The sequence below is a fragment of the Muntiacus reevesi genome, chromosome 14 (genome assembly GCF_963930625.1).
Source record: "Muntiacus reevesi chromosome 14, mMunRee1.1, whole genome shotgun sequence".
In the NCBI taxonomy this organism is placed as follows: domain Eukaryota; kingdom Metazoa; phylum Chordata; class Mammalia; order Artiodactyla; family Cervidae; genus Muntiacus; species Muntiacus reevesi.
The window spans coordinates 46,466,759-46,485,422 of NC_089262.1; the positions used below are offsets into that span (position 1 = coordinate 46,466,759).

General features: G+C 38.3%; 1 protein-coding gene across 2 annotated transcripts in view; it reads left to right on the top strand.

Moving 5' to 3' along the window:
- The window catches only part of MAP3K1 (mitogen-activated protein kinase kinase kinase 1), a 69,893-nt gene extending 66,837 nt beyond the window's left edge, over nucleotides 1–3,056 (top strand). For both annotated transcript variants that reach the window (XM_065905404.1, XM_065905405.1), the window contains exon 20: nucleotides 481–3,056. In XM_065905404.1, coding sequence (XP_065761476.1) covers nucleotides 481–630 — 150 coding nt within the window. In that variant the 3' untranslated portion in view covers nucleotides 631–3,056. The remainder of the gene's footprint in view (nucleotides 1–480) is intronic.
- Nucleotides 3,057–18,664: the final 15,608 nt, after the last annotated feature.

Consider the following 18,664-nt stretch of genomic DNA (forward strand, 5'->3'; position numbering starts at 1 on the left):
AACCTCCTCCAGGTCTCCCAATTCTTATAAAATTTCCTCAATCACCTGGGGAGAAAAAAACCAGTGCAGTTGTGTTTCTTATGTACTCAATTGACTGGCCAGGTTTAGTCTTACTCTGCATAGCTCTCTGTGCTACAAACAAACAAACAAAAAAAACATGCAATGAAGCAAAGAGGACAAACCATTTTGGAGAATATGAGGAAAGCAGAATTGATTTGAGTGAATACCTGTCTAATCATTTTGATGCACCTTGGCCTTGTTCATTTGAGACAATAAAGAGGACTGCAACTCCCATCTCATCAGAAAGTATTTGGTCAAATTCATGAGTTTTACCATAGACACCTTGTTAGGAAAAAGTCCACCCACTTCTGTTTTAATTTCTCTGTATAGGATGCACAGGTTGTGAAATATACGCACGAGTACTTCTGTATCAAAAGCTCTAGTTCTGGAGCGCTTTAACACTAGTGTTGTCTCTTACAGATTGCCAGTGCAACTACTGCTCCATCAATTCCCTCACATTTGTCTCCTGGTTTACGAGATGTGGCTCTTCGTTGTTTAGAACTTCAACCTCAGGACAGACCTCCATCGAGAGAGCTACTGAAGCATCCAGTCTTCCGTACTACGTGGTAGCCAATTATACAAATAAACTGTTACAGAGACAGGATGCTCAACAAGAGAAAAGAACTTTTGTGGGGAACCACGTTGATGATCTGCTGGCGTTGATGCCACTGAACAGCTATGAATGAGATCAGTGGGGAACCCTTACCTAAGTATGTGATTGACAAATCAAGATTTGTACCTAAGCTTAGTATGCAAAAGTCCACAATTTGTGCAGAAACTGTAAACTGTGCCTTTCAAAGAACTGGCCCTTAGTAAACAGGAAAGCAGTGAAGTCTGCATGACTAATTAACAGAGCATAATTTTTTGGAGCACTTTTTCAGCAATATTAGCAGCTGAGGGGCTCAGGATCTGTTTTAATGTTTCAATTATTCTTCCATTTCATATCGTGATCACAAGCAGGGGGTTCTGCAGTTCTGTTCTTTTTTTTTTTGTCACTGGCTATAACAGTATCTGCCTCTTTTAGGTCAGAATATGCTATAAGTAGCAGTATATAAATATATTTTAAAAAGTTGACAACTTCTTTATGACCCACAATTGACTTTTTTTTTTTTTAAATATGCCTGGGCAATTGTGGTTCATTGTGCATTTTACTGTTGGCCCATTCATTTCGTTTTTGGAAATTACGGTTCTATACTTTCATTTCACCTTCATTTTTGTTTAATATTCAGGGAAAGGTGACCTTTTCAATCCACACACACAAAAAATAGAACTAGATGTGAACTAGAGTTTATTAAGTATCTTGCTGTTGCAAGAGTTTTTTAAAATACAGATTTAAAAACTTTGTTTTTAAAATTGGAATATGATAAAATACTACCTTCATTGAGTCAGTCACTGCTCTTCTCATGCAGGTTAAATATAAATTAAGTGAAAATCAAATGTTCTCTGTGATGCAGCTCACAACCAAGATCAAGATGACCTTGAAATGTATTTGAATTTTATAATTATGTTTCTTTAGTAGGAAACTTCACACCATTTAGGTCTTACTCTGTATGTAATAATCCATCATTCATCATCACCACTGATAATGTTAACTGCTATTTTCCTTCCACCATGTATCATCTCTTTGCAGTAGGCCTGGCTGAGAGATACCTAAAGAAAAATTAATTTCATTATGCAACTAGAAACAAGTGTTTCCAAACAATAAATTTGCTTCAAACTTGGAAAATATTTTCAGAAAGAAAAGTGACATTGAAATTTCATTTATGCACTAATTCGTTGGATTTTGCACAGTTCTCTAATGGTTTTTATCTGAACTGAATTCAGATGCATGGAATCCTGAAGGAAAATGGCAGCTCCTTTACCCTTTTTCTGTGAGTTTTTTAAATCAAGTACTGATTTAAGTATTTAATACAACTTTTTGAGATGTTAAGTTTTAACTCTTCAGAAGCCAGTTGAATTGTTGCAGAGTTAAATAGAATTGGTTATTCTCAAAGACTCAGGATAAACTAAATAAGCTATATATAGAGTACATTTTAAATGTACAACACAAATTGGAAGTAAAATAAGTTACAAGATAAGTTTACAGGGCAGTTTTTTTTTTTATATAAATGAATGTGTTTCTTAGTGAAATTTTACATTCCTTTGGTTGGAAGATTGGCAATATTTGAAGAGTTAAAAATAGTACTGAAATGTGAAGTTTGGTAGCTCTAAATGTGTTGTTTCCTTTTTTTTTTTTTTTTTTTTGACTACTTTAGAATTTTCACAGTTCTAATAAGATTGTTTCCAAGTCTCTCATGTGCAAGCTTTAAAGGATGCACTCTTGCCATTTTATGTACTGGAAGATCATTGGTCAGATTAATACTGTGTCTGACAGAGATGTAAACTGTATAAACTGAGGAACCTCAGCTAATCAGTGTTACTTTGTAGACCACCATGCCCACCACATTTCAAACTCAAACTGCCTCTAGATGTCAAAATCCATTGTTTGAGTTTGTTTGCAGTTCCCTCAGCTTGCTGGTAATTGTGGTGTTTTGTTTTTTTGTTTTGTTTTCAATGCAAATGTGATGTAATATTCTTATTTTCTTTGGATCAAAGCTGGACTGAAAATTTTAATGTGTAATTATTTTTGTGTTCTTAATGTTATTTGGTACTCAAGTTGTAAATAACGTCTACTGCTGTTTATCCCAGTTTCTACTACCTCAGGTGTCCTATAGATTTTTCTTCTACCAAAGTTCACTTTCACAATGAAATTATATTTGCTGTATGACTATGATTCCTAAGACTTCCAGGGCTTAAGGGCTAACTTCTATTAGCACCTTACTGTGTAAGCAGATGTTACAAAAAGAATCTCTGGGTTAAGAAAATTTGGCTTAAATGTATTCTTTGTTATTTTAAATATATCAAAGATATTTTAATTAAAATTTTTACCCCATTGAACCAATTTTATAGTATTTGTACCTATTTTGGTGTTTTGTCTTTATAGTAAATAAAAGTTTTTGAACAAAGGTTGTTACCTTTATTTATTTTGGAATAATTCCATTCTTAAAAAAAGAGTCCTAAGAATACCACAAAGCACTCCCATATACCATTCACTCTCAAAAGCCCCACCCACTCAGGTTTTGCCATCGGTCTAGTTATATCCTCTATAACAAAAGGATCCAAACCAAGATCAGCTTTGTTCTTAGTTATGTTTCTTGAGTCCCAGTCAATCCAGAACTATTCCTTCTTCCTTGACCTTCAGCCTTAATTTATTGTTTTATAAAAGTCGTTCAGGTTCCATTCAGTGCTTCCGCAGGCTTCGGTTCAGAGTGAGCACCTGAATATCTCAGGGCAGGAATATCTCAGGTGAGGCAGGCCGTGTCCTTCTCAGTGTCTCGTATCAGGAGGCACACGAGGTCAGCTTGTCTCCCTGCTGTTGATGTAAACTGGATGGTCTGATAGGCTTCACCACAGTACTCCTGCCCTTTATAATTAATATCTACCTTTAAAGGATATTTTGTAGAAACGATACTTTGAGACTAAATAAATATGTTGCTATTTATCCAAATTTAGCTCTCTGCTCTTGGTTGTCTTACCTGATTATTACTTTGATTGGTGGCCAAGCACTGAATTTCTGGTTCCTGCACACCTGTGTTGTGTACGTGTGCACACGTGTGTGCATGTGTGAGTCGTGTCGATGTGTGTGAGTCATGTCCAACTCTTTATGACCTCATGGACTGTAGCCCACCAAGCTCCTCTGTCCACAGGATTTCTCAGGCAAGAATACTGGAGTGGGTAAAGCCTATCCCTTCTCCAGTGGCTCTTCCCAACCCAGGGACTGATCCTGGGTCTCCTGCTTTGCAGGCAGATTCTTTACTGGCTGAGCCACCAGGGAAGCCCCATGTACTTATTAATGAGCATTTTGCTATAAGGAAGACCTTTCTCTTCTTTCATTTATTACTCACTTATATCAAAACGGGTTTGTGGATTCCTAGTCAGTGAGACAGAATTCATTACTGTCATCACATATTGACTCGAATTGTCACATTTAGCCACTGGGAGCCTCTCAGAGCTTAGCTTCTGTCTGGACTGACAAGCCACCCATTATTCTTTGACTGCTTCTATACTTTCAGACCCATCTTGTGTGTTTGCTTCAGCCCTGGGACCAGCATTTTTCCAAAGAACCTTGACTCCTTTGGTATTAAAAAACTGGGTGCTAGATATGCTTATTGCTCCGGGGTGTCACTGCTCCCATGCCCTCTTGGTAGACAAAGCTAGAATATATATGGTTTTTTGCATTCATATGCAAAACAAACACACACATACACAAAAACCATGAGTTCATACCAATTTTCAATTTCAGTCTGCCACTACCCAGATTCATTCAAGACTTCCCTCTTTCCATATTTGTAACTCCTTTTCTGAACAGTTAAGAAACCTGGTTTCCATTTGCCTCAATATATTGACTTATGCTACGGTTAAATAACATCACCAACTCAATGGATGTGAATATGAGCAAACTCCAGAAAGACAGGGAAGCCTGGCCTGCTGCAGTCTATGGAGCCACAAAGAGTCAGACATAACACAGCAACTAAGCAACAACAAACGGACTTAACTTGCTCAGGTTCTCCACCCGCCTATGTAACCCGTAAGGAAAGCAACCTAAAGGCAAGGTAAGCTGTGTATTTTTCCGGGTAGTTTTAGGTTCACAACAAAATTGAGCAGAAGATTCATGGATTACCCACACACTTCCTGATCCTACATATTGCATTGCCTCCACCACCATCAACATCAAATGCTTTTTTGACAAAGCGTTTTAAGAAATTTTTCCTTAAAAAAAATTAACTGAAAATCACATCTTTTTAAAAAAACCTTCGTTATCTGGTTTGACATGTCATAAACTTGCATATAAATACTATCTACTGTTCCCAGACAGCAACAGATAAACTTAGTTGATCCTGTTCATATGACTCAATCATCATATAGAAAAACATAAAAACCATCCTCCTATGTTAAAACTTGGGAATGAGAATAAAGATTAATTTACCAGCTACTATTTGTCAGGGACACTTTGCAACACAGTGATTATGTTCTGTTTCACAAGTGAGGAGGTAAGGCAATTTCAATCATTCTGCAATTCAAAGTGTACCGGGGAACTCATTTGGCCGACCCCAGGGTTTTAGTCTTCAATTGTATCTTGTTTTTATTGTGTGGTGTTGTTTCCTAGTTTCATTCTTTGTATTTCTGCTCAGTAGTCGGTTTTCTCATGATCATCCTGCAAGATAGGTAATGTCACTGAAAAACAGTTCAGAAGTCACCCTGTGTCTCCACATTTGTTTTAAACTTTCTGTAATAGCTTGGTTTTAAATGTACACCTTTTAAATAGGCTCTGAAATTAAAAAAAAAATAAATAAATAAAAAATAAATAGGCTCTGAAAAAATAAATAAATAGGCTCTGAATATTTTTCCTAAAGGGCAGACCAGTCATTTCAGGAAAATACTAACTTTGAGTAAAGCTCTCTGTTTCAGAGGAATTAATACTATTGTTCCTTGATTCTATTTAAATGATAAGTTTTTCAAAATGGTGAAATCTGCAGGTTACATGGAATCTAGAAAAATGTTGTGGTATCATGCCCATATGGAAATGCCAATGAATGCAATTGTGAACTGACAGTAGTGATTCACTTGTCATAAAATAGAATGTATGAAGTACTGCAATCCATGGAGAGAACAGTGACAAATGTATTTAAACCGCCATATTTCCATGTTGTGACAATTTTAGGTTTGTCATTTTTAAATTCTGCCATAAGCAAGAGTCACATGTTGAACTGCCACTGGCAAGGAAAGGCTGGGCCTTTTAAAGCAGGAAAGACGTGCCTGTGTGAGCGCGGAGTCCCAGACAGCGAGGAGGAGAGTGCTCCTTGGCGATCAGTGCGGGGAAATGGAGGAAAGCAACAAAATGGGAAAGACGAGAGAGCTCTTCAAGAGAATTAGAGATACCAAGGGGACATTTCATGCAGAGATGGGCTCAATGAAGGACAGAAATGGTAGGGACCTAACAGAAGCAGAAGATATCAAGAAGAGGTGGCAAGAATACACAGAAGAACTGTACAAAAAAGATCTTCATGACCCAGATAACCATGATAGTGTGATCACTCACCTAGAGCCAGACATCCTGGAATGTGAAGTCAAGTGGGCCTTAGGAAGTATCACTACGAACAAAGCTAGTGGAGGTGATGGAATTCCAGTTGAGCTATTTCAAATCCTGAAAGATGACGCTGTGAAAGTACTACACTCAATATGCCAGCAAATCTGGAAAACTCAGCAGTGGCCACAGGACTGGAAAAGGTCAGTTTTCATTCCAATCCCTAAGAAAGGCAATGCCAAAGAATGCTCAAACTACTGCACAATTGCACTTACCTCACATGCTAGTAAAGTAATGCTTAAAATTCTACAAGTCAGGCTTCAACAATACGTGAACTGTGAACTTCCAGATGTTCAAGCTGGTTTTAGAAAAGGTAGAGGAACCAGAGATCAAATTGCCAACATCCACTGGATCACTGAAAAAGCAAGAAAGTTCCAGAAAAACATCTATTTCTGCTTTATTGACTACGCCAAAGCCTTTGTGTGGCTCACAATAAACTGCAAAATTCTGAAAGAGATGGGAATACCAGACCACCTGACCTGCCTCTTGAGAAACCTGTATGCAGGTCAGGAAGCAACAGTTAGAACTGGACATGGAAAAACAGACTGGTTCCAAATAGGAAAAGGAGTATGTCAAGGCTGTACATTGTCACCCTGCTTATTTAACTTATATGCAGAGTGCATCATGAGAAATGCTAGGCTGGGGAAAGCACAAGCTGGAATCAAGATTGCCAGGAGAAATATCAATAACCTCAGAGATGCAGATGACACCACCCTTATGGCAGAAAGCAAAGAAGAACTAAAAGACCTCTTGATGAAAGTGAAAGAGGAGAGAGAAAAAGTTGGCCTAAAGTTCAACATTCAGAAAACTAAGATCATGGCATCTGGTCCCATCCCTTCATGGCAAATAGATGGGGAAACAGTGGAAACAGTAGCTGACTCTATTTTTCTGGGCTGCAAAATCACTGCAGATGGTGATTGCAGCCATGAAATTAAAAGACACTTACTCCTTGGAAGGAAAGTTATGACCAACCTAGACAGCACATTAAAAAGCAGAAACATTAATTTGCCGTCTAGTCAAGTCTATGGTTTTTCCAGTGGTCATGTATGGATGTGAGTTGGACTATAAAGAAAGCTGAGCGCCGAAGAATTGATGCTTTTAAACTGTGGTGTTGGAGAAGACTCTTGAGAGTCCCTTGGACTGCAAGGAGATCCAACCAGTCCATCCTAAAGGAGATCAATTCTGCGTGTTCATTGGAAGAACTGATGTTGAAGCTGAAACTCGAATGCTTTGGCCACCTGATGCGAAGAGCTGACTTATTTGAAAAGACCCTGAGGCTGGGAAAGATTGAGGGCAGGAGGAAAAGGGGATGACAGAGGATGAGATGGTTGGATGGCATCACCGACTCGATGGACATGGGTTTGGGTGGACTCAGGGAGTTGGTGATGGACAGGGAGACCTGGCGTGCTGTGGTTCATGGGGTCACAAAGAGTCGGATACGACTGAGCTGAACTGAATGATGATGGACACGGTAACCACAGAGCCTGAAGCATTACCTGGGTCAAATCTGGTTCTGCCACTTGCCAGTCGTGTAACTCCTGTTTGACTTTCTGAACCTCCATTTCTGCATCTACAAGATGAAACCAACAGCTTTGAAGAGAGCCTATATAAATGGCTCAGTACAGTGTTAGGCACATTGGATGCACAGTATGTGTTTTGTGAATGAAGTGACCCAAGAGTCACAGACTCAAATGCCTGTGGGGCTAGAATACCCTTAACAGAGCTTTTGGCTGACCTGAGAGTTCAGGCCAAATTCATGTCCAAGGGGGCCTACAGTTACCACATTGGAACTGAAGAAAAAAAGCCCAGTACTGCCAAAACCTGTAAATTTTCAAAAGAGGCTGGAGAGATCTAGATATTACATGCAATTTCTTGATGTTTACACACTGGAAGCTAATTTTACATTTTTATAAGGAACTGTAGGCTAAACAAAATTCACATGCTTTATGTGGCCTGTGACTAGCTGCTTTTGACTTCTGAGCTAGGGCCAGGCTTGTAAAATAAAAGAATAACAAAGTGAGAGTGAAATCTCAGCTTCGGGAAGCTGAATCCAGGACTTTTGTCTTCTGAGATACATGACATAAGGGGAAAGTGGAGATGCTGAGAACTAATCTACGAGGAGAAAACGAATGTCTGATTTTATGCACTAGTGTGAGGTGCTTACCACTAAAGCCTAATTACCATGTAGCAAACTATACATGAAAATGAAAGTGTTGGTTGCTCAGTCATCTCCAACTCTTTGCAACCCCATGGACTGTAGCCCACCAGGCTTCTCTGTCCATGGGATTCTCCAGGCAAGAATACTGCCATTCCCTTCTCCAGGGGATTGTCCTGACGCAGGGACCAAACCCAGGTCTCCCGCATTGCAGGCATATTGTTTATCATCAGCCACCAGAGAAGCCCACTATGCATATGCAGCATTCACTAATGCCATCCCAGTGGTGCAGCTAATTCCGTGTGACTAAAGAACTTCACCCATAACTGAAGCCAATCCCATCACTCTGCATCAACCCAGTATCACTATGAGACCTACCCCACAGCCCTCACTTCAGCTTTGCCTCATGCTGAAATACAGTGAGGCTAAACCGATGATGTAAGATTCATGACCCAGAGTTCTTTTCCCACAATGCTGAAATTTGTATTAAAGTTTATTTTTGAAATGACTAAGTGCTATTTTTCCCTTAAAATCAATTTGCTTAATGAGCTCTCCCAACATCTACGCAGACAGAGGATGAGGGCTGTAACTAGGATGAAAGGGAAAGAAAGAAAAGGAAGGGAAATAACAAGGAATGGGAAAATATTGGAAAACCTTTGGCAGGGAGTAGCATGGCCAAATATGTATTTTTTTAAAAGATCATTCTAGCAGTATCTTGAAGAAAGAATCAAACAGGGCTGGCTGAAGAAGAGGCAGAGAGAACATCAGAAGACAACTGCAGTATCTAGATAAGAAAGTATGAGGGGGAGGGACTTCCCTGGTGGTCCCAGTGGATAAGACTCCGAGCTCCCTGGTCAAGAGAACTAGATCCCGCATGCCGCAACTAAGGAAAAAAAAAAAAATCCTGCATGCTGCAACTGAAGGATCCCACAAGCCACACAGAGGATGAAAGATCCCATGCCACAACCAAGGCCTGGCACAGCCAGATAAATAAGTAAATATTTCCCAAAAAAAGTATGAGGGGAGAGTGATGTCAGCATCAATAGAAGATAATATCCCTATCAACACTGAGAGATGAAGGAATGGAAAATCTAAACAGACCAATAACAAGTAAAGAGACTGAAATGGTACCCCAAAGCCTCTCAACAAAGAAAAGCCTGGGCCCAGATGGTCTTGTTGGGGAGTTCTATCAAACATTAAAGGAATTAATGCCAATCCTTTTCAAACTCTTCTAAAAAACTAAGGAGGAGGGAATCTCCCAAACTCATTTTATGAGCCCAGCATTACCAACACCAAAGTCAGATAAGTAATATAAGGAGAAAAAAGAAAAGTACAGGCCAGGGGTGGTCCAAGATGGTGGTGTGGGAAGATTTTCAACTCATCTCCTCCTACACCAAATCAACATTCAGAACATTTCCCTCTAGAAAAGATCTGAAAACTCACTGACCAGCGCCTTCATGACAAATGATAAAAGGGCACCCTGGGACAAGCGGGAGAGGCAAGGAGTGGTCTTACTAAAAACCCAACCTTGGAGCAGTGATCCACGATCAGGAGGGACATCAAAAGTGCAGAGCTTCTCCCCGAGGAGGGAGGGGTTCGTGCCCCACATTGGATCGCGCAAGCCTTGGGACCTGCAGTGGAAGAGATGAACCCCCAGAAGGTTCCGGCTGCAGAGAACTGAGATGTCTCTCTTAAAGGGCTCACATGCAGACTCATTCACCCTGGAGAGAAGTGCAGCAGCTTGAAAAGTGCCTGTTCTCCATTCTGACTGAGGCAATTTATTGATACATTTCCCACCAACAGGGTAAGAGGGTTCCTTTATCTCTGCATCCTCTCTAGCATTTACTACTTGTAGACTTTTTGATTATGCTCAATCTGACTGGTGTGAGGTGATACTTCTTCATAGTTTTGATTTGCATTTCCCTAATAATTAGTAATATTGAGTATCTTTACATGTGTCAGGCTATCTATATGTCTTCTTTGGAGAAATGCTTATTTATATCTTTTGCCTGTGTTTTGATTGAGCTGTTTTTTTTTGTTTTTCCGTATTAAGCTGTATGAGCTCTTTATTTATTTTTGGAAATTAATTCCTTGTCGGTCACATTGCTTGCAAATATTTTCCCCCATTCTATAGGCTGTCTTTTCATTTTGTGTATGATTTCTCTTTGCTGTGCAAAAGCTTTTGAGTTTAATTAGGTCCCAATCGTTTACTTTTGTTTTTAATTCCATTACTCTAGAAATGGATCCAAAAAGATAATACTACGATTTATGTTACAGGATTTGGCCTCTGTTTTTTCCTTTAAGAAATGGTCTTACATTTAGGTTTTCAGTCCATTTGGGGTTTATTTTTGTATATGGTGTTAGAGAATGTTACTTCATTCTTTCATGTGTAGCTGTCCAGTTTTCCCAGCACACTTACTGAAGAGACTGTCTTTTCTCTGTTGTATATTCTTGCTTCCTTTGTTGTAGATTAAATGTAAGGGCATGGATTTACCTCTGGGCTCTCCACTCTGTTCCATTCATCTACCTGCCTGTTTTTGTGCCAGTGGAGTATTCATTACTATACCTTTGTGGTAATTTATGTTATAGTCTGAAATCAGAAAATGTGATTCCTCCAGCTTCATTATTCTTTCTCAAGATTGTTCTGCCTATTGGGGGTCTACTGTGTTTCCATACAAATTTGTTAACTACTTGTTCTAGTTTTGTGAAAAATGCCATTAGTATTCTGCTAGGGATTGCACTGAATCTACAGATTGCCTTGGGTAATATGGTCATTTGAACAATATTAATTCTTCCAATCCAAGAACATGGTGTAGATATATCATATGTTCAAATGTTTGTGTTGTCTTCAACTTCTTTCCTCACTATCTTATAGTTTTCCAATATGGGTCCTGTACTTCTGTAGGTAGCTTCATCCCTAGGTATTTTCTTTTTGATGCAATGGTAAATGACATTGTTTTCCTTAGTTTTCCTTTCTGACATTTCACTGTTAGTGTGTAGAAAAGCTACAGATTTCTGTATATTGATTTTGTATCCTTCAGCTTTACCACATTCATCAATATGAGCTCTAGTAGTTTTCGAGTAGCATCTTTAGGATTTTCTATGAAGAATATCATGTCATCTGCGAACAGTGACACTTTTGCTTCTTTTCCAATTTGGGTTGATGTTGTTTCATTTTACTCTCTGACTGCTGCAGGTGGTACAAAAGTGGCAAGAGTGGGCATTCTTGTCTTGTTCCTAATCTTAAAGAAAATGCTTTCAGATTTTCACCACTGAATATAATGTTATTTGTGGGTGTGTCATATATGACCTTTATTATGTTGACGTATGTTCCCTCTATGCCCCACTTTCTGGAGAGTGTTTTTATCATAAATGGATGCTGAATTTTATCAAAAACTTCTTCTTCATCTATTGAGATGATCATATGATTTTTATTCCTCAAGTTGTTAATGTGATATATCACATTGACTGACTTATGGATACTGAAAAATCCTTGCATCCCTGGGATAAGTCCCATTTGATCATGGTGTATGATCCTTTTAATGTATTGTTGGATTTGGTTTGACAATGATTTTGTTGAGGATTTCTGCATTTAAGTCATCAGTAATACTGGCCTGTAATTTTCTTTTTTGTGATATTTTGTCTGGTTTTGGTATCAGGGAAATGGTGTCCTCACAGAATGAGTTAAAAATGTTCCTTTCTCTACAATTTTTTAGAATAGTGTCAGAAGGACAGGTGTTAACTCTTCTCTAAATTTTTGATAGAATTCACCAGTGAAGCCATTCAGCCCCGGACTTTTGTTTGTTGGGAGTTTTAAAATTGCTGATTCAATTTCAGTACTCATAAAAGTTTTATGTCATGAAAAACAAAAACAGGGATAGATTAAATTAGACTAGATTAACTTGGACCCAATTTTAAAAGCAAATAATAATAGAACAAACAGCTGTAAAAGGTATTTTTGAAATGTGAAAAATTTAAATAGGAGCTATATTCATGATACTGAATTACTGTTCACTTTAAATGTCATTCTGAAATGAGTGCAAGGCATATGTTGGGGTATGTGTGTGTGTAGAGAGAGAGAGGAATTGTTACAAAATGTTACCAACTGATGAACCTACATAAAAGATACATGTTTGTTCCCTGCACTTTTCTAAAGGTTAGAAATTTTCAAAATAAAAAATTGGGGAAATATTTCTGTTTGTATATTCTTCAACTTGGTTTCATTTATTTTTGCATTTTACCTTTATTCCCTTTTTACCCCTGTAATGGGCTTCCTGTGGCAATTCAGCCTTCACTAACGCACCACCGGTAGAATTATTTAGGGAATTACACATCACAGAGTCGGACAGGACTGAGCGACCGTATGGAACTGAACTGACAGAACTTCCAGAAGAGGGCAGCAGAGCACACACTTTCTTTAGTGAAAGGACGGTCTCAGCAGTGTACCGACTGACAACTGGAAATCAGACTTTACACCCCTTCTTTCTCAAGAATAAATCTCATTGCTCCTTTTAGAAAATTTAAAAAACTCAAGGCAATTCACTGACAATTCCATTTTTCCAATCAAAACCTTGAATTCAGTGTTTATGCATTTTCTCAGAGGACTATTCTGCTATCCCCTTGAGACAAAAGTTAACACTTTACAACCAAAGAAAGGCTTTAAAAAGACACTTGATGCCTTCTTTCCTGACTTCCTGTTCTCAAGACCACCCTGCTCTGGGTTGACTCTCACCCACGCTGCCAACCACTGTTCCTCTGAGCTCAAACTATTTCCACATGCTAGTGCTCTGCTTAAGAACCTTCAACGATGACCTACTGCCTATCTCAAGATTTCATGATGGTCTGAGCTTACTCTGCCTATTTCATTTCCTACTATTTCTAATGCAAAGTTTTACTCTGAGCAGACCCCACAGTATTCATTCCCACGTCTGCACTTTTGCTCATGCCGATGGTTCTCAAACTAGATAGCAGCAAACTGTGGGAAAGAGCGTGTGTGCGTGCGTGCTCAATGTGCAAGCATGCTCGGCTGTACCCAACTCTCTGCGACCCTACAGGCTACAGCCTGCCAGGCTCCTCTGTCCATGGGATTTTCGGGGCAAGAATAACAGAGTGTGTTCCATGCCCTTCTCCAGGGGATCTTCCCGACCCAAGGTTTAAACCCGATTCTCTTCCGGCTACCTACACTGGCAGACAGGTTCTTTACCACTAGCGCCACCTGGGAAGCCTGGAGAAAGAGGTGAGTTTTACTAATTCACAGACTAATGGAGACCATTTTTTTCTCCTTTTCATGCAGTATTTTCTTGTCTTTTACTTTCTTTTTTCCAAGGGAAAGTACGAACACAGTCCTCCACTACCACAAATTATCCAGCCGAGTTCTCCCCATTTAGGGAAGTTGCAGGGGTCAACACATCTGGATAGGCCTCGCCCTGGGAAAACCACCCTCATGATAATTATTTCACACAGTATCTTAGATCCTAAAGCACAAAATGACTTCAAAATACTTTGCGCCTAATTTTATCAATATGCAATATACTACTGTAATTCACAGAACTGACATTAACTTCAATATCTGAAGTTAATAAAACGGCTTGTCACAACTTTCCTTTTAAAAATTTGCATTATAATATGTGGCTCTAACACGTAATTCTTGAACATTTTTGTCTTCAGACCCCATTACCCTTTAAATTTTACTGAGAATCCCCAAGGAGCTTTTGTTTATGTGAGTTGTATCTATTGATATTTAGTGTATCATATTAAAACTGATAAACTTTATTTACTTATTCATTAAAAATAACAATTTAAAAATCTATTATATGTTAATATGGATAACATATCTTTATGAAAAATAGCTAAATTCCCCCAAATAGTGAAAAGAATGGCATTCTACTATTTTTGCAAATCTATTTTATTTCTGGCTTAATAATAGATGGCTGGATACTCATATCTACTTCTGCGTTCAATCTGTTTTACCATATATCATGTGACCCCTAGAAAACTCCACTGTACCCTTGTGGGAGAATGAGAATAAAGACAAATAACCTTTTGGTACTATTATGAACATAGTTTTGACCTTGCAGATCTCTAAAATGGTCATGGAGACCCTCAGTGTCACTAGGCAGAACTTTGAGAACTGCTGGTTTATGCTGTCCCTTCCTTTCTATCTCTCTTCTATCTACTTCTCCTTGAAGCACTCTTTTTTTTTTTTTAAGCACTCCTTAACTCCAGTAACTCATACTCAAATTCTGTGGTAACTATTATTTAATATTTATAATTATGTTTTTCCAACTAGACCATAATATTGAATGTAGGCACACAGTTACCAGTAACTAAATATTTGCCAGTTATGTTACCCACACTAGATGATGTAGCTATTCAAGTAGGCTCCAGAATATCCACCAACTTTAAACATTAACTCTCTTAGAGCAAAGAACTGTGAAATAATGACTCATGCAAAATGAGCTTGTCTTCCAACAGTTTGAAAAACAGTTCTTTCTTGGATAAAGTCAAAGCTCTAAGTTATTTACTGATCCTGACCATAAAAAATATTGAGTGGATAAACTGCCAGGAATTCATAAAATGTTTGACTATCTGCTAGTTTGTCAACATAAACTCAATCTTTTCATCACTTACTACAGAGAGAGTAACTTTAATTCCCTCTGAAGGTAGGAAGAGAACCCCTCTTTTCTTGTCCAAGAGCAGAAAAACATTGGTGGGTTTATTTGAAATGGTTCAGTAATTCCCTCCTGCATTTCCCTATAAGATTGGCTTTCTAATTCTGGGCTATTTTAAATCTTATCTTCTCATTTCAAAATTCCAATATTCCCCTATAATTATTCTCGTCGAAGATCTTGCCTCATAGGTCAATGAGAAACTAGAAACAATCACAATTTAGCCCTCAACTTTCTCCAACCAAATCCTCTAACACACCTTCCACTGAAACCACAATCTCTGCCATCCGTCTTGCTTTGGATGAAGATGCATCCGTGCTCCTGTCAGAGGACCTCTCTACTTATGCTCTGAATCAGCTCCTACCTTCTCAAGAACTTTATTCTGGAAATTAGTCATACATCTCTATCAATTTCTTTCTTTCTGTTGGATCATTCTCATCAGCACACAAATACACTATAGGATCTTTCATTTACAAAAGTTCTCTTCACCTTTGGCCCTATTTCCCTGCCTCTCTTTTCCTAAAACTTACTCAAAGAATTGTGTACATTCATTTTTCCTACTTTACCTCACATTTTCTCAACACACTCGAACTTTTCACCAAAACTGCTTTTGATCAAGTCATCATGGGCCTGTATCTTGCAAAACTCATGGTTGCTGCTCTATCTACATTCTTTGCCATCTCTTCTTCAAGTCTTCTGGCTAAAGAATCTTAATTTTATCTCTGGTTATAGCTCTAGGTGTGGATATTCAACTAGTTACTTGACATTTCTCACAGGTATTTTAACTTCACCCTCCCACATCCATTCATCAGCAAGTCCAGTCAGCTCCTCCAAAATATAGTCCTAATCCATTCACTCTCTCCATCTCCGTAGCTACCACTTAGTCTAAACTATCATTATCTCTAACCTGAACTATTATATTAGCCTTCTAATTAACCTTCCAAGTATGGTGACAACCCACCTATTATCCATAAAACACGCAAACTGGTCTTTTAAAAACAAGAATCAGATCCTATTACTTCTCTGCTCATAACCCTCCAAAGACTTCCCACTACACTAAGAATCTCAAACCCTTCCCTGAACTTGCAAGGCCCTGCGTGATTTGGCCTCTTCCCTGACAGCATCTTTCCCTTCTCCCTTACTATCATGTTCCAGCCACATGGCCCTCTTTGCCTTGCCTGAACAAAGCAAGCTCCTACCCATCTCACTGCCTCTGCATTTCCTACCCAGAGGCTCTCCCCACAGATCTTCCCAAGTTTTCTGCCTTCTTGTCATTTAGGTCTCAGTTGTACATGCCACTACCCTATCCAAAGTTGCTACAACAATTCCCACCCCCAAGTGACCTTTATAAAGAAAGTGAAGTCCCAGGAGGAAACAGATGACACGGATGAAGTTATCCATCCCACTCTCTTCTCAGGACTCTACCTCATTTTCTCCAGGGCACTCATCACTGTCTGATATTATTTATGTGTTTAGTATCTGTCTCCTACATTAGACCCTCACTTGCAATAGGTGCTCAATAGATTATCTGTTGAAATCTCATTCTGAACTAATTCTTGAAGTTAGAATCCATTTAGGGACACATGCACTATTTGTGGATTTTTAGGACATTGATAAACTTTATCTCTCCTACATGGTATTTCTGTGATTAACAGCATAAATGGGCTTTAAATGAAAAAATACAGCACACATATCTTTAATTGGGTAGAGTATTTCAAGAGACTGAAAACAATAGGAAGCAGGGGTAAAGAATCAGAGAGAAGAGGGCAACTTTGGACAACAGCACATCTCCATGCCTAACAATACTAATCTTTTGATTGTCATATATTATATATTAGAAAATTGTCTGGCAGTCTGTTGTTTCTCATTTATCTGTATTTAAAATTTTATGTAAATCATTAAAGACACAGATGATCTAAAGGACACTACCAGCCACTATGACCTAATTGATATATATAGAATTTTAAACCAAATAGCTATAAAGTATATACTCTTTTTCAACCGCATTTGGTATGTTCACCAAGAGAGAGCATATCCTAGGACATAAGACAAGTTAACAAATTTAAAAGAACTGAAAACCGGCAGAATCATGGCTAAGAAAAAGGAGAGGAAATGATCTTCAAGCATCAAAGCATAAGTAGCGGTCTATCATATGGTGTGTGTCCATATGTGGTTATGCATACATATGTATGCATACCTGCCTAAATATGGATAATAAAATACCTCTGCGTGCGTTCCAAAAAAAAAAAAAAAAAGAATTGAAAACATACTTATACTCTAGTGACAAAAAAAATTAAGAACCAGTTACGGTAACATATCTAGGGAAATTCCAAATATTTAGAAATTAAAAACACTTCTAAATCATGAATCAAAAAAGATATCATAAGGGAAATTTTACAAATATTTTATAATGAATGCTAATGAAAATAAAATATATCAAAATTCCCAGGACTCAGCTAATATAATGCTTGGAAGGAAATTTTTAACTTTAGATGCATATACTAGAAAAGAAAAAAGGTCTAAAACCACTGATGCTAAAGTCCTACCTCAAGAAGCTGGAAAAAGAAGGGCAAAATAAACCCAAAGTGAGTAGGATATATAAAACAATAAAATGAACAAAACAGAAAATAGACAAACAACAGAGAAAATAAATAAAATCAGAAGCTGTTTCTTTGAAAAGATCCATAAACTTCCAGTTACAATGATGAAGGAAAAAAGAAAACTCAAATCACCAAAATTAGGAATGAATGTATCACTACAGATCATATAGATATTAAAAAGACAGTAAGATATTTATGGACAACTTTATACTACCAAATTTGATGACTTAGATGAAACGAACAAATTCCATGAAAAATATAACTTATCAAACTTAAGACAAGATGAAAGAGAAATTCTGAATAGCCCTACAATCTTTAAAAGAAACTCAATTCATTATCAAAGATAAGTAGAAGCCCACGGTTTCAGAGGTGAATTCCATTAACATTCAACAAAGGAATAACACCAATCTTATAGTTAATTTTTTTTTTTTTTTTTTGGTAGAAAGTAGAGGAGAAAGCAACACTTCTGAACTCATTGCAGGAGGTCAGCGTAAGCCAAACACCAAAATCTGAAATAAAACTACAAACAAGCCATGAAACTGAAAAAAGAACCCACCTGCCAATGCGCATTTGACTCCTGGTTAGGAAAGATTCCACATGCTGTGGAGCAGCTGAGCCCAGGCACCACAACTACGCAGCCTGCCTCTGAACCTGTAAGCCACAACCACTGAGCCCACAGGCTGCAACTGCTGAAGCCCAGTGCCGAGAACCTGTGCGCCACGAGGGACGCCACCAAACGAGAAGCCTGCATACTATAAGGAAGAGTAGCCCTGCTCACTGAAACCAGAGAAAGTTTGCGTGCAGCAATAAAGACCCAGCACAGCCAAAAATATCTAAATAAATAAAGTTGTTAAATGACAGGGTGTGACAAAAGTGTCATTCACAACTGAGTAGTGTCATCTCAGGAATCCAAGGATGGTCAACATTTAACAATGTGGCTTCCCCAGTGGCACAGCAGTAAAGAATCTGCCTGTAATGCAGGAGATCTGAGTTTGAT